The following is a 13,021-nucleotide window of genomic DNA, read 5'->3' as shown; positions in this document are numbered from 1 at the left end:
GATCCGATCTAAATTCCTGACCCGATCTTGTCTGAATACAGGTGGACTCCGTACAATAGCTGTAGATAGATCGGTGACAGACAGTCGCATTGTGTGAATCCAGATGTGCGTGCACAGGGTCTCAACGAGTCGAGGCTTGGTTACAGAGTAGAGAGGAGGAGAAAGAATGGCCAGATGAAGCAACTGTAGCTGTAGTTTACTGAAGAGATCCATGGCGGATGAGAGAAGGAAATGCATGCAGTGATCGAGATTTGGTGGAGGAAAAAAAAAAGCAGATGAGGAAGGTGATGTCGAGGACAGACGCGGGCTTTGCCAAAGGAAAAGGAGAGAGGACTGATGCGGAAAGCGGGCGATAAAATGGACCGTAGCAGCGACGGTAGAGCAGTAAATTTGTGGCGCGCGCGCGCGGGTACGTAGGACGACAGGCACTGCCGATCTCTGCTGCAACCCACGCACGCACGCCATGGCTGTGGTGGCCGTGGGGGCTCACTTCACTCCGGCGCCGGTGCCGGTGCGGTCCACGGCGATGGTGGTTTGATGATGGAGTTAATTCAAATCCATCCAACCTACGGTCGGATCCCTCCTGGCGTGCTCGCTAGCGAGCCCCCTGCACTGTACTACTCCCCAAACCTTTTCGAGCTTTATTTCTCATCCACCATGAACGGACGAGAAATAAACGAAAGAGGAAATCCGGACATCTGGAGATCACATGCGGAGTGGAGGAGCAGAAACAGAGGGAGATCTGGGTGGAAAGCGACCAGGATCGCGGCCTAGCTTGTACGCGCGCTCCCTAAAACGAGAAACTCAATTGCAAAGTGGCGATTCGATCGACCGATCGGTTCTCCCTGTCAGCCATCCGATTAGCTTGACGCTGAAGCTGCGAGGTAGGAACGGGAGAATGGAGATCGATGGGATCTGCTGCTGCCGTTCAGTTTGGACACCTACTGCTGCTGGGCGCATCAACCGACGCCCTAATTTGGCCCACTCCTCATATGTTCTCCAGTTGTAGTAGGCGCCTAGCGTGGGTAAAAGTAGGTGGCTTGGGAGGATTTACGTTTGAGATTGCTAATCAGGGAAACCATTTTGTGGCCAGATAGGAGAAATTGACGATGTGAGCAGAATGGAGTAAGAGATAATAAAGAAACTGAAGATTGTTGTCTGACTACAAAAAGTAAAAGACAAAGATCACGTGAACCCTAATTTACTGCGTACGTCTTTGACTAATGATTGTGCCGTCGAAAGAAACTGCTCCATCCCATGTTCACATGCTTTTGTTAGAACAGCTTACAATTGTTTTCTCTGTAAAAAAGGACTCCAATGAATCTACTGGACAGCGAGTGACCCACCAGGATTAGAGAGGGACGCGCCCAAAGCTAAAGCAAAAAAGATGGAGTGAGAGAGAAAGGACTAGGAGATCGAGGGAGAAACAGAGGGAGGTGGTCGGCTGCTCACTCCACAGTCCACACTCTGCACTAGACTCCACTACACTCCAGTCCAGTGCCCACTTCGCTGGCCAATCAGTTACGCGTAGCACTCTCCAAGAAAACTGCCTCCGTCTCCTCCTCCCCTGCATAGCTTAATGCGGAACCAAGTATAAACTAGTCACGCCGCAGCGGCGAGCCGAGGAGAGAACAGAGCGACGAGGTACGTACGACCAGGCGGCGCGCAGATGAAGGGCCACCACCCGGCGCCGCTGTCGCCGTCGCCGGCGGCGGTGGCGGCCGCCAAGCGCCGCTGCAGTGGCATGGCGGCCGCCGTGCCGGCGCTTGTGCTCTGCTCCGTCCTCCTGCCCCTCGCCTTCCTCCTCGGCCTCCACCGCACCGGTAAGTCGCTGCCGCAATTGCCTTGCCTGCCCGGGTCGTCTCCGCGGATCTGTGCTGATTCTGTGACTGCGCGTGTTTGTGTGCTGCAGGGTACGGATCGGAGGAGCGCGCCGCCGTCGTCATCAGCACCGTGAGATTCTCCGTGCCGGGGTTTCTTTTTTAGCTTTCTTTGTCCACCGCCCGCTTGAATCTTCTGATGACGAATTGTCTGTGTTGCGTTCAGGAGCTGGGTCTCGGGAAGCACAAGCATCTGGACGGGGGCATGAAGCACAAGCTGCTCAAGGTACCGTCATTACAATGTCCTCAATTACGCGTTCGTACTGAATCGCCGACGAAAAAAAAGATGCAACTTTTGCGTCGCATTAATTTTGTGCGTAATGTGGTTTGGATTTTCCGAGTATCATGCCCAAATTTGGGGTGACTCTTCCAAACAAAAAAAAATACGTTCCTAATTAGGGAGTTCAATCATGCAATGCGTGTGTGCGTGCGTGTTTCGGTGGACGTGTGCTGCTCGCTGACGGCTTCGCCACCTACCCGCTTCATGAGGACAGGCCGGTCAGTTGCTGCGTGTTTCCTCTTGCCTGCCTCCTCTTTATCGTGGGATTACAGGCATGTGGTGTTCAGGGTGATGCCTGCCATAGATTTTGCACTGACAGTGTTTCGCTGAATATGTTGTACCGCAACAAACGATGCCAAATTGATGAACCCAATTTTGTGTGGAGTACTAACGCATGCTCATGAGTCATCTATTTGGTCTCCCTTCAGCCAAATTAGCGTTCTTTGGCTTTCTAATTACTAAGACTTTAAGAAACTCCTGCACTAACATATCAAAGAAAAAGTTCATTTGACCGATCTCCTTTGTCTTGTGTAAGCAGGATGTTTCCAAAATGCTGACTTCAGGATCGAGCGGCGTTTCCGGTGAGAGATCTAGCAGATCAAAGTCCAGGAATCTTTCTGCCAAATCAAAAGCAGAGATCAAGGGTGATTTCTCCAAAAACAGAGGTACAAATACAGGAATGTGTGCCACTACTTCGATTTGGTTTACTACACACTTCCATCATCTTCTTACTGTATAAAATGGCGTTTCAGGACCTCATACGCAGAGAAGATATCAATTGAAGGACTTGTCGAGGATATCAATGGTAAGAGACAGTTTATTTGTTCTCATGCTGTCGATTTCTCTAGGTCGTCTGGGTTTTACATTTCAACAAATACTGGGAGAGAGCATGCCACACATGAGATGTGAGTGCTGAATTCAGCTCAAAGTGCTTGTACAGCTATTATTAAGAGGCCTTTACCAACTGGGTTTTACAGTGGCCAGGTTTTCAGGAAGTTGAATGGTGAATGTCATATGTATGTGTAGAAAAATTCTTCCATATCAGTGTGGCATTAATAATAATGGTGTACTATGTCTGGGTTACTTTTGCAGTAACTCTTGATATCTAATAATTAATGTATCCTTGGTGGATATTTTTGCTACTGTGAGTGTTTCAGTTAGGTGGCAATATATACATGTGTTTATTGTAGTCTGCACAGTGCAATGCACAAGTGTTTACCTCTGGAATCTGGTGGATGATTTCTATTTTTCTCCTTTGTAAGATATATTATTGAAATGAAACTTTAGTAATGTTTATCCATAATAAAAAGAATTACTGAAGAAATTCATATATACTGTAGAGATCTGGATCTTGTACAATTGACTCTCAGTTTGATTGGTCTGCTTTAGATGTCTTCACAAATGCAGTAGCCATTGTTATCGAGCAGCAAATCAGGCGAACAATGCAATAATCTGGTACCATAAAAGGCTTTCTGAAGTTATGAATTTTCAGAAAATAGTGGAATTATGCGCTTAAAATGACCAGTATTTTTGTACCATTAGATCCATGGATATGTTCTAGTTTATACAATAGGACACTGATTTATTTTCTGATAGGGTACTACTGTTGATGGGAAGGAGAATCAAGGTCAGGAAGTAGTACAAGAGGAGAACCCCAAGTCCTGTGAACTTGAATATGGAAGTTACTGCCTCTGGTCTGTTGAGCATAAAGAAGAGATGAAAGATGCTATTGTGAAGAGGCTTAAAGATCAACTTTTTATGGCAAGAGCCCATTATCCTAGTATTGCAAAACTGAAGCACCAGGAAAGATTTACACGTGAGTTGAAGCAAAATATCCAAGAACACGAACGCATGCTCAGTGACACCATTGCAGATGCTGACCTTCCACCATTGTGAGTCTTATCTTAGCGTTAATATATTATCTGTTTAATTGATTCTAATACAGATTACACTACATAAATGACTAATATGAGTATTAGGAATTTCAAGTCAATTTTTGTTCTGCGATATATTGTAGTAGTAATTATTTGCTGACCCTATGGCTAGTCAGACTGGTACCCACAGAAATATGACTTATATCCGACACATGTATATGGCCATCTGGAATTTGTATGGAGGGCATTAAGCTGTTAGTTTTACTGGATGCCTCTATAAATGGGGATTATATGTTTTCTTGGTGTGTAATGTAGAGGCTGGGTGTAATGCTTAAACCTTTTAAGTAATAAAGTGCCCTTTATTGGAAAAAATTGTTATCTTGTTGTATATACATCATTTAAAATAGTTAACTGATTTGAGAGGTAGTGTGGTCATGTCTTATTATTGTGTCATTTAAAATATCTGTTTCAAGCAATGGACTATACAGCATAGGCAAATGATGGCATGTACGACTTTACTTTTGTTTACACTTATATTGATTATTTCTGAAGATAATGGCTACTTGCTGTTTTCAGTTTCACGAAGACGCTAGAGAAAATGGAGCACATAATTGAAAGAGCCAGGTCTTGCGAAGTAGGCTGCTCCAATGTTGAACGGAAACTTAGGCAGCTACTCGATATAACTGAAGATGAAGCTTATTTCCATACAAGACAGAGTGCATTTCTCTATCATCTCGGGGTTCAGACTATGCCAAAAACTCACCATTGCTTAAGCATGAGATTGACAGTAGAGTATTTCAAATCAGCATCTCTTCGCAGAGAACTGTTAAATGAGCAGACACTTGAAGACCCTGCCTTCTTTCACTATGTAATGTTCTCCAGGAATGTACTTGCAGCTTCTACTACTATCAATTCAACAGCCATGAACTCAAAGGTATAATTCAATTTCCTAATAATTTATTATTTTTCTAAAAATCCTTCTCAATGCTAATGTCGTATGACATGTTTCAGGATTCTGGCAGCGTTATTTTTCATCTATTCACCGACACGCAGAACTTTTACGCAATGAAGCATTGGTTTGACAGAAATTCATATTTAGAGGCTATTGTTCATGTGATAAACATTGAAAATCACAACAAGCTCTCAAAGAATGTTGAATCTATTGAGAGTCAACAGTTATGGCCTACAGAGGAATTCCGTGTCACGTTTAGTAATCATTCTCAACCTTTCCAGAGGCAGATGAAAACTGAGTATATATCTGTTTTTGGCCATTCACATTTCCTTTTGCCTGATCTTCTTCCTAACTTGAATAGAGTTGTTGTTCTAGATGATGACTTGGTTGTCCAGAAAGACTTGTCATCTCTTTGGAACCTCAATATGGGAGATAAAGTGATAGGTGCTGTGCAGTTCTGTGGAGTCAGATTAGGTCAGTTGAGAGCTTATATAGTGGAACCTAATTTCAACACCGATTCATGTGTGTGGTTCTCTGGTCTGAATGTAATTGAATTGGAAAAATGGAGGGACCTTGGCATTACAAGTTTACATGGTCAATTGCTTCAAAAGGTCAGTTCATACTCCTATCGAAAGAACTATCCTTTTCATATGATACCCTTTGTCATAATTATTTTTTGAAAACTTAACTTATCTGATGCATTATCTTCTCTTTTGTAATTGCAACAGGACATTTCGGTATCACATAGACTTAAGGCACTCCCTAGAGGTTTACTTGCCTTTCAAGACCTGATATATCCTCTGAAAGATTCTTGGGTTCAATCAGGTCTTGGGTATGACTATGGAATTAGCCGTATTGATATAGAAAAGGCGGCTACTCTACACTACAATGGTGTCATGAAACCTTGGCTTGATTTGGGAATACACGATTACAAGAGCTACTGGAGAAAGTATATGACTAATGGGGAGAGGTTCATGGCAGAATGCAATATACATTAGCAGCAGTGAAATGAGATGTAGCACACACTGCATAGTCGGCATTGGTGGGAATCGGAAGCAGCAAACACCATGAACTTAGCAAAGAGATATTTTTTAGGAGAAACTGGATGCAGCATTTATGATGAACCAAGTACACCTCAAAGGACCAGGGTGGCATTGCGTCAACTCAGAAAGAAAAATAAGATGAAATGCTTCTGGGCCAGTTTTACAGCTAGGAAGTCAGCAGCACATCAGCATGAAACCTGTTTATTATAGAGTCAAATGAGTCTCTTCATTGGAGCATGGAACTGCAAAAGTGCAGTTCTTTGCTGATCATTTTTTGTATAAATTCTTCTGTGCTATTCTTTTTGCCCAATGTGCAAGATCTACACTGAGGCATGCCGATGTTGAGTGCGGCACGGCATGTACAGAGAACAAATGCCTCAGCCTGCAGCGATTTAGTTGTCATTCTTCGCCTCAAGGACGACTGTTGTTATTGTGGGATGTTGATCTCCATTTATGACACAATAAATGGATGTTTGTTTGGCAGAGAAGTGTTTTATGTGGCGTTTTGAGATATTTTTTTTTTATGTTGTGCAACTCTCATTCTGTTCTGTAAAGAAAATTTGAGATGTCACATGATTGTTCCTCGGAAGGGTTGTACTGTTCTGGTTGAAATAACAGCCATACATATATAATAAATAAAATCAGATACAGATAAGGACACATACAGCTATATCAGTTGTAACCTCAAAAAGTACAGAACGATTATAATTGCATAATGATAATGGCTCTAAGGTTAAACTGCCAGGTGACTAGTGCCTATTGTAAATAACACTTTGGAAGCTGGTAATATGATTTCTTCTGTAAGAAAAAGGTAAATGTTGCATCCATTTACAACCGTAAATGTTGCATCCATTTACCTACTGTACAATCCATAGAAGTTGTGAAGCTTAGGACCTTCCAGAGGACACTTACAATGCTTCTGAAGCTCCAGGTACCTGTTCATGTCAAACTTGTGCTTGGCGCAAAGCTTTCTCCTCCTCGACAAGAACAGCCTCTCCATGAAGTCCTGATACGTCGGGTCCCTCGAGGTTACAAGGAAATAGGTGTAGCTGACGAGCAGCCCGGACGCAGTGGTGAAGAAGGCGATCGGCTCCATCACGTCCCAGGAGAGCTCCCAGAACGTGAGGCGGAAGAAGAGACCGACCTGGGTCATGAGGAACCCTAAGCCGGACCAGAGGATGCGCCGGACTTGCTTGTGCGCTAGCTTGTCGATGTCGTCCTTCCTTTCCTGAAGCTGCTTGAACTCTTCTTTCCTCGGGTCATTCTCTACCTCCAGAGCGAGTGGTACAGCTTTTCTGACCAGATCCACAACCTACAGAATGGTGAAGGATCAATAAGTACAAGTTTGCCCTGATTCCAGTTCACAGAAGCCAGCACTTTTGTGCATCCTGTACATTAATAATTTAAGGAAAATCTTCAACTCTTGGCAAATTGGTCAGAGCGATAACACTATACGCAGCTGTTCACCTGAAAATGCTCCAAATTAAGATGTTGCTTCTCCACAGTTGAAAGCAACAGAAATAGGCTCAAACTCATGCTGCAGTCTTGTAGATATACTTAACATTTTGTGGATTTATAGCCCACAACTAGAAAATGTAATAAAGTTCATGTCGGTTGATGCTTAGATGTTGTAAGTGGCGTGAACGTCATCTAAAAAGGAATACTCTAGGAGAGTTGCTCTAAGAAAAAGGAATACAAGAATCCACTTTTCCTGATTACAGGATCCTATGGTCTTTTGTTCTGACCGGTGACCAGGGAACGTGAAGACTGAACGTTGTTAGTGTTAAAGAGACAGGAAAGATAACATTCGGGTGCTATCAATTACGATGGATTCCAAACTATTTCTTGATTTTATGGTGCTTTAGCTAACTGCTGTTACCTCCCACTTTTTTCGAGAAAAAGCGACTTGGATGTATTGGCAGTTTGCCACAACGATAGGTTGCTGAAAACCCCGCGCATGTCGAAAAAGTACGTCGACAGCAGGGATCGAACCTGCGCGGGCGAAGCCCAACAGATTTCAAGTCTGTCTCCTTAACCACTCGGACATATCGACTATTGAATGTTAGGTTTCAATTACATATAAGTGTAATAATTTGCACTGTAATTTGTTCTGACGGTGTAGATGAAGACTTTCACAAAAATTCAATTCGACTCTCGGGTGCGTATGCTCCCTCTACCAAAAAATCTTATTTCGAAGTGTCAACAAATTTTGGCAAAAAATTTTACATGTACATCTTCATAATATATCAAAAAAAATTACATGTACATCTTCATAATATATGTGTGTTTGTCAAGTTTCAAGAAAAATCAACATTTTTCGTGGACTATGTAAAAAAGAGAAATTTTATGTTGTAAAAAAGCATTATTTCTAGCACTGAGTTTTGTCTTTTGTAAAAATCAACATGACAAGTCGATTTTTTTATGAAACAATTTTGTAAGCGTGTAGCACGTGAAGATGTACGTGCGAATTTTTCATTTCAATTTTTTTAAAATTCAAACTATTTGTAAGATGCATTTTAAACTAAAGGGAGCATATGCTCCCATGTTCCAAAATATCACTCCCCTGAAGAATTTTTTGCCAAAATTTGTTGACACTTCGAAATAAGATTTTTTGGTAGAGGGAGCATACGCACCCGAGAGCCGAATTAAATTTCTGTGAAGACTTCAACTACACAATTTAGAAAATGAGCGGGTAAAATACGTTCAGCCATATTTTGCTCGGTATGGCAAGTCTCAAAATAGGTATTTTTTATTTATTGTTGTTAAAGAGGAAGCGGAAATATGGATATTTGGATGATGACTATAATGATGACCACAGGCCAAATCACGATCTAGTAAAAGGAGATATTGTGGCACAACGAATTTACAAGCAGATGATGATTTTGGCTATAAAGATACGCTCCTTTCGTTTCAAATTTAGGAAATGCTTGGAATTGCTTTGCAGCGCAGTTGAGCACACTTAACCATACAAGTAAACATCATCTGGTATTCTTTTGCAATTTTGAATAGAACAGAAATCTTTGCCCATCAACAGTACACATTTGCAAAAAGAATGCGTCACCCCTAACCTATATATAAACATTTTCCGTTTGAATATAAAAGCCAGCTCCAATGACAGAAAAAGCATTTTCTGTAATCAGAATCTACTAGTAAAAGTGGCGCTTGATGGAAGCAAATGGATAAAAGGCTTAGAGTTGGAGAGAATATTATCTGTTGAGGAGATGGACCAATTCTTTATATTATGGCAGAGGATTCAGAGTGTTAAGCTCTATACTGCTCTTGATTCCATCAGCTGGTCGCTCACTGAGGACGGCTGCTACTCGGATAAATCGGCTTACGAGTTTCATTTCAAATCTAGACTCCCTCTTCCTCACCTTAGCCAAGTCTGGAAGGTTAAGGCTGAGCCAAAAATAAAGTTCCATTGTTGGCTGTTGTTGCAAGACATACTTTGGATTGATGATCGTTAGCATCTCTGTGGGTTGTGGCATGCCTACGGAAGACCTATGCCCTCTCTGTGATCAGTTTCTGAGTTAGCTGCTCACCTCTCTATCCTCTGCCCTTTCGCGAGGGAAGTTTGGCAAGCATTTTCCAGTGATCACCCTTTGGCTGCTGCTATCGGCAGTTCTGCAACCTCCATCCTTGCTTGATGGAGCAGGAACGGGAAACTAAACTGACTTGATACTTTGTTTTTAATAAAGCAAGCCGTGTGCATCTATTGATGCAGAGGTTGGGGCTATACTCCTTTATCGAAAAAAAAAGAACGGGAAACTGAACAGGGACAAGGCAACCAAGGTTCAGGTGACAGCTGCGGTGTATGTCGCGTGGAGCATATGAAAAGAGCATGAGAGGCGCGTTTTCGGGAATAAATCTATTGTTTCTAGCGCTGTTGTACAACTGACACGTGAGGATTTAAACTCCTTCGAGTTGGCCTGCGAGATTTAGCCTTGGTGTGTGAGTTTTTGTACCACAAATAGATAGTTCATTTGTCTTGTACAGTTTTTTTCCTACTGAAATGAAATGGCACAGCTCGTAAAAAAAAAAAAAATCTACTTGTAAGCTAATCCATGCCGCCGGTCAAAAATATTTTTAAAAAAATAAATAATAAATATCCCTTTAGAAAAAAAAACTTAATCCATGCTCCCGGTGAAAATTCTTAAATGCTGAGGAATGCCCATTTATGGTTCTTCTTTAAAAAGTTCAAAACGGAGAATTTGAGCCTCTGGCAGTATGAAGACAATTTAACCAAGGTCATAGAGTTTTGAAAGGAAGCAAGCGTGACCTTCTCGGGGTGGAGGTAGGCCTTGTCCCTGAAGAGCAGCAGGACGCCGGCGTCGTCCATGGCCCGCGCGAGCCCCTCCGCCTCGCCGTGCGTCCGCGCCGCCCCGGCCTCCACGCACGCGTCGAGGAGCTCCCCGTACCCGATCGCCTCGCCGGCCCTGTCCCGCAGCCGCCGCTTCAAGGCCTCGACGCCCACGAGCCGCACCAGGCGCCGCGCCTCCGTCGCCGTGACCGGCGGCTCCACCCGCACCGGCGGTGGCGAGAAGAGGCGGCAGGGCGCGTGCGGTGAACCGAACGGAGAATGCGAGCGGAGGCGGGAGGCTGCCGCGCGCCACATGGTGGTGGACTGCAGGTGGCGGGTCGAGGCCGGCGTGTGGAAGTGGAGTTGAACTGTGGATGCCGTGATGACCTCCCACGATCTTTGAAGCTTCTTCTACATGTCGGGTTCTTGCTCGACCTTTTTCCTTCTCCATTTTTCTTCTAATTTTGTCTTTGCGATATGGTGACTTCACGGCAAGGGCAAGAATCGACCAAGGAAAGCTGGAGAGGAATGTGCGTGCCGTGTTCGGAAGATCTGCGCGCCATGGCCAGCTCTTCTGCTCCTCGCCTTTTTTTTTTTTTGAGAAACGGCTTTTTGTTTTTTGTTCCGTTCTTTTTGCGCACATTTTTCTTGATTTGTTGGTATGCCACAAGTCACAACTCAAGAGCATCAAATAAGCAATACCATGTGATCTATCTCTGGTGGCATTTTGAGGCACCTAGTTTTTCTCCATCTTTCTCTGGCCCGTGTTTTTCTCTGGCCATTTGGTTTCAGAGGGAGCGCTTCGAAGCTCTGCTGGCCGTTAATATCATGGAGCATGTTTTCGTTCTATGATGCTGGCAGAGAATGACATGAAAGTCGAGATCTGGAGACCGCTATGGTGGTTCGAGTCTGGGTGGCGATGAGGAATTGGCTTGGTGGTTTGTGACTTGAAGCAACGGTATGCAAGTGGGGACGACTACACAAGAGAAGTTCAAAGTCTTACCTCTTAGGATGAAAATCTAAGATCTGACCTTAATTGGTTGTGCCTGGCAATGTCCTTGTTGAAGGCATTGTTTTGAGAGCGAGGATTTTCTTCAGGGTGAAAACCTAAGATCTATGATTGGGCGATGATGGCGCTGGTGCTCTGTTTCCTTCTTGGAGGCGTCGCTTTTGGAGAAGCTGAATTTCTGGTGTTGTCTCCGTGGTGTTAGCGCCGTTGTTTCAAGGAATAGATTGTTGTAGCGGGACTTTTCTTTTTTATAATTCTTGTTTTTTTAGGCTGTGTTTTTTTTTCAGGCTGTGTGCATCCGTAGTGCCGCTAGGGCAATGCGTTGTTGCAGAGGCTGGGTGTAATTGGTATCTTCAAGATATTAATATATACTTTTTATCGAAATTTTTTGAGGCTCCTAGTAGTATTAATTCGCAAAAAATCACCGTGCAACACACCTAAAAAAAAATTTAATTCGCAAAAAAAAAAAAGCTTTGACGTTTTTTTTCTTTCTTTGACAGCATATGATTTGACGTTTGTAACGACAAGCTTAGTGATTCTTCCGTGTTGGTCTAACATTTTTAGACACTTTTTTTTTAGATTCTCGTGCTGGACTAAGAGCATCTCCACCGGGACGCCTAAATAGTTGCCGGCGTCGGCGCTGTTGTATTGAGGTGCCGTCACAACATCCTCCATTTGGGGGAGCTGCTTCCACACTGGTGCGCCTCACACGACACCCGGATAGATGATTTGAATTCAAAAGTCAAACAAAAGCATAGAAATTCGAATAAGTTTTCGAATTTAAAGTTTGAGCCAACACACGGCCATCCAATTCAAATAGGTTTTCGAATATGAAGTTTGGGCCAACATACGGCCACCGAATCGCCGTCTCCGGCTGCAAAAAAAAACTTTGGCTTCCAGGCCAACTGACCAGATGAACGGGGTCATGGGCGGCTCAACCTCGACGACTTCCTCATCGTCGGTGAGCCCCGGCGGCAGCTCCGTCGGTGCAACAGGATCCACGGTCGCTGGGGGAGGAATGAATGTCGACGGTGCCGACGGAGACATGAAAGTGGAGGGTGCCAGGGGAGACGCTGACGCAGCTCGCGTCGCCAGCACCTCTTGGCCGATGCGCTCGCGGTAAATCTCGTGCCACGCCCGCGCCAACAGGTCCATCTTCTCCATGTCGGCCATCAAGATCTTGGATTCTTGAGACATCTCAGCCAACGAAAACTACGTCGCTTCGTTGGTGGCCTTCATGGCAGCGGCGTGAGCTTCCATCTTCGCCGCCTCCACCTTCTCCCTCTCCAACTAGATCATCATGTCTTGCTTGTCGTGGATTGCCTTCCACACGACGGCGGCCCTATGTCGCTTCCTTGTTCTCCATTGAGAATGAGGTTATCATCTTCTCGAGGGAGGCGCCCATGGCGGCCAATGTCGGCGCCGCATTCCTCTCGGCCTTGGCCTTCTTGTTGCCAATGGGGCGCCCGGTGGAGGCGCCGGCTAGATCGACCGGCCCTTCTACCCCATCCTTGTTTAGAGTGTGGCGGAGGTTGTCCCATTTCTGGCAACCTTGTAGCTTGTTGAAGCAATGCATGAAGGTGAAGTCTTTGTCCGCGTTTTTGTACTTGTACATCTCGAGGGCGTCGAGCATCTAACAATACATGATGCAATAACAAGATATAGAACAAGATGGATCATCAA

General features: G+C 44.3%; 2 protein-coding genes and 1 non-coding gene across 3 annotated transcripts; 1 reads left to right on the top strand and 2 right to left on the bottom strand.

Moving 5' to 3' along the window:
• Window positions 1-3,769: 3,769 nt before the first annotated feature.
• LOC124654721 (probable galacturonosyltransferase 7) lies at window positions 3,770-6,121 on the top strand. The gene is made up of 4 exons (XM_047193719.1): window positions 3,770-4,052; window positions 4,611-4,968; window positions 5,046-5,597; window positions 5,715-6,121. The coding sequence occupies exons 1-4, from the start codon at window positions 3,877-3,879 to the stop codon at window positions 5,982-5,984; spliced, it is 1,356 nt and encodes a 451-aa protein (XP_047049675.1). The 5' UTR covers window positions 3,770-3,876; the 3' UTR covers window positions 5,985-6,121.
• A 645-nt stretch (window positions 6,122-6,766) lies between these two features.
• LOC124654723 (calcium uniporter protein 6, mitochondrial-like) lies at window positions 6,767-10,644 on the bottom strand. The gene is made up of 2 exons (XM_047193720.1): window positions 10,309-10,644; window positions 6,767-7,341 (listed from the first exon to the last, which is right to left on the bottom strand). The coding sequence occupies exons 1-2, from the start codon at window positions 10,642-10,644 to the stop codon at window positions 6,883-6,885; spliced, it is 795 nt and encodes a 264-aa protein (XP_047049676.1). The 3' UTR covers window positions 6,767-6,882.
• Window positions 8,001-8,082, bottom strand: TRNAS-UGA. The gene has a single exon. It is a non-coding gene; the product is annotated as a tRNA-Ser (tRNA).
• Window positions 10,645-13,021: the final 2,377 nt, after the last annotated feature.

This window comes from Lolium rigidum, chromosome 5 (assembly GCF_022539505.1).
Source record: "Lolium rigidum isolate FL_2022 chromosome 5, APGP_CSIRO_Lrig_0.1, whole genome shotgun sequence".
NCBI lineage: Eukaryota > Viridiplantae > Streptophyta > Magnoliopsida > Poales > Poaceae > Lolium > Lolium rigidum.
This window is presented reverse-complemented; position numbering and strand designations above follow the sequence as displayed.

Excerpts from the sequence above, each read along its gene's own strand:
- LOC124654721 (XM_047193719.1), top strand. The coding sequence starts at position 3,877 with ATGAAAGATGCTATTGTGAAGAGGCTTAAAGATCAACTTTTTATGGCA. Across the intron at positions 4,053-4,610 it reads GATGCTGACCTTCCACCATT|TTTCACGAAGACGCTAGAGA; the intron begins GTGAGTCTTATC and ends TGCTGTTTTCAG. Across the intron at positions 5,598-5,714 it reads ATGGTCAATTGCTTCAAAAG|GACATTTCGGTATCACATAG; the intron begins GTCAGTTCATAC and ends TAATTGCAACAG.
- LOC124654723 (XM_047193720.1), bottom strand. The coding sequence starts at position 10,644 with ATGTGGCGCGCGGCAGCCTCCCGCCTCCGCTCGCATTCTCCGTTCGGT. Across the intron at positions 7,342-10,308 it reads CCTACCTCCACCCCGAGAAG|GTTGTGGATCTGGTCAGAAA; the intron begins GTCACGCTTGCT and ends ACCATTCTGTAG.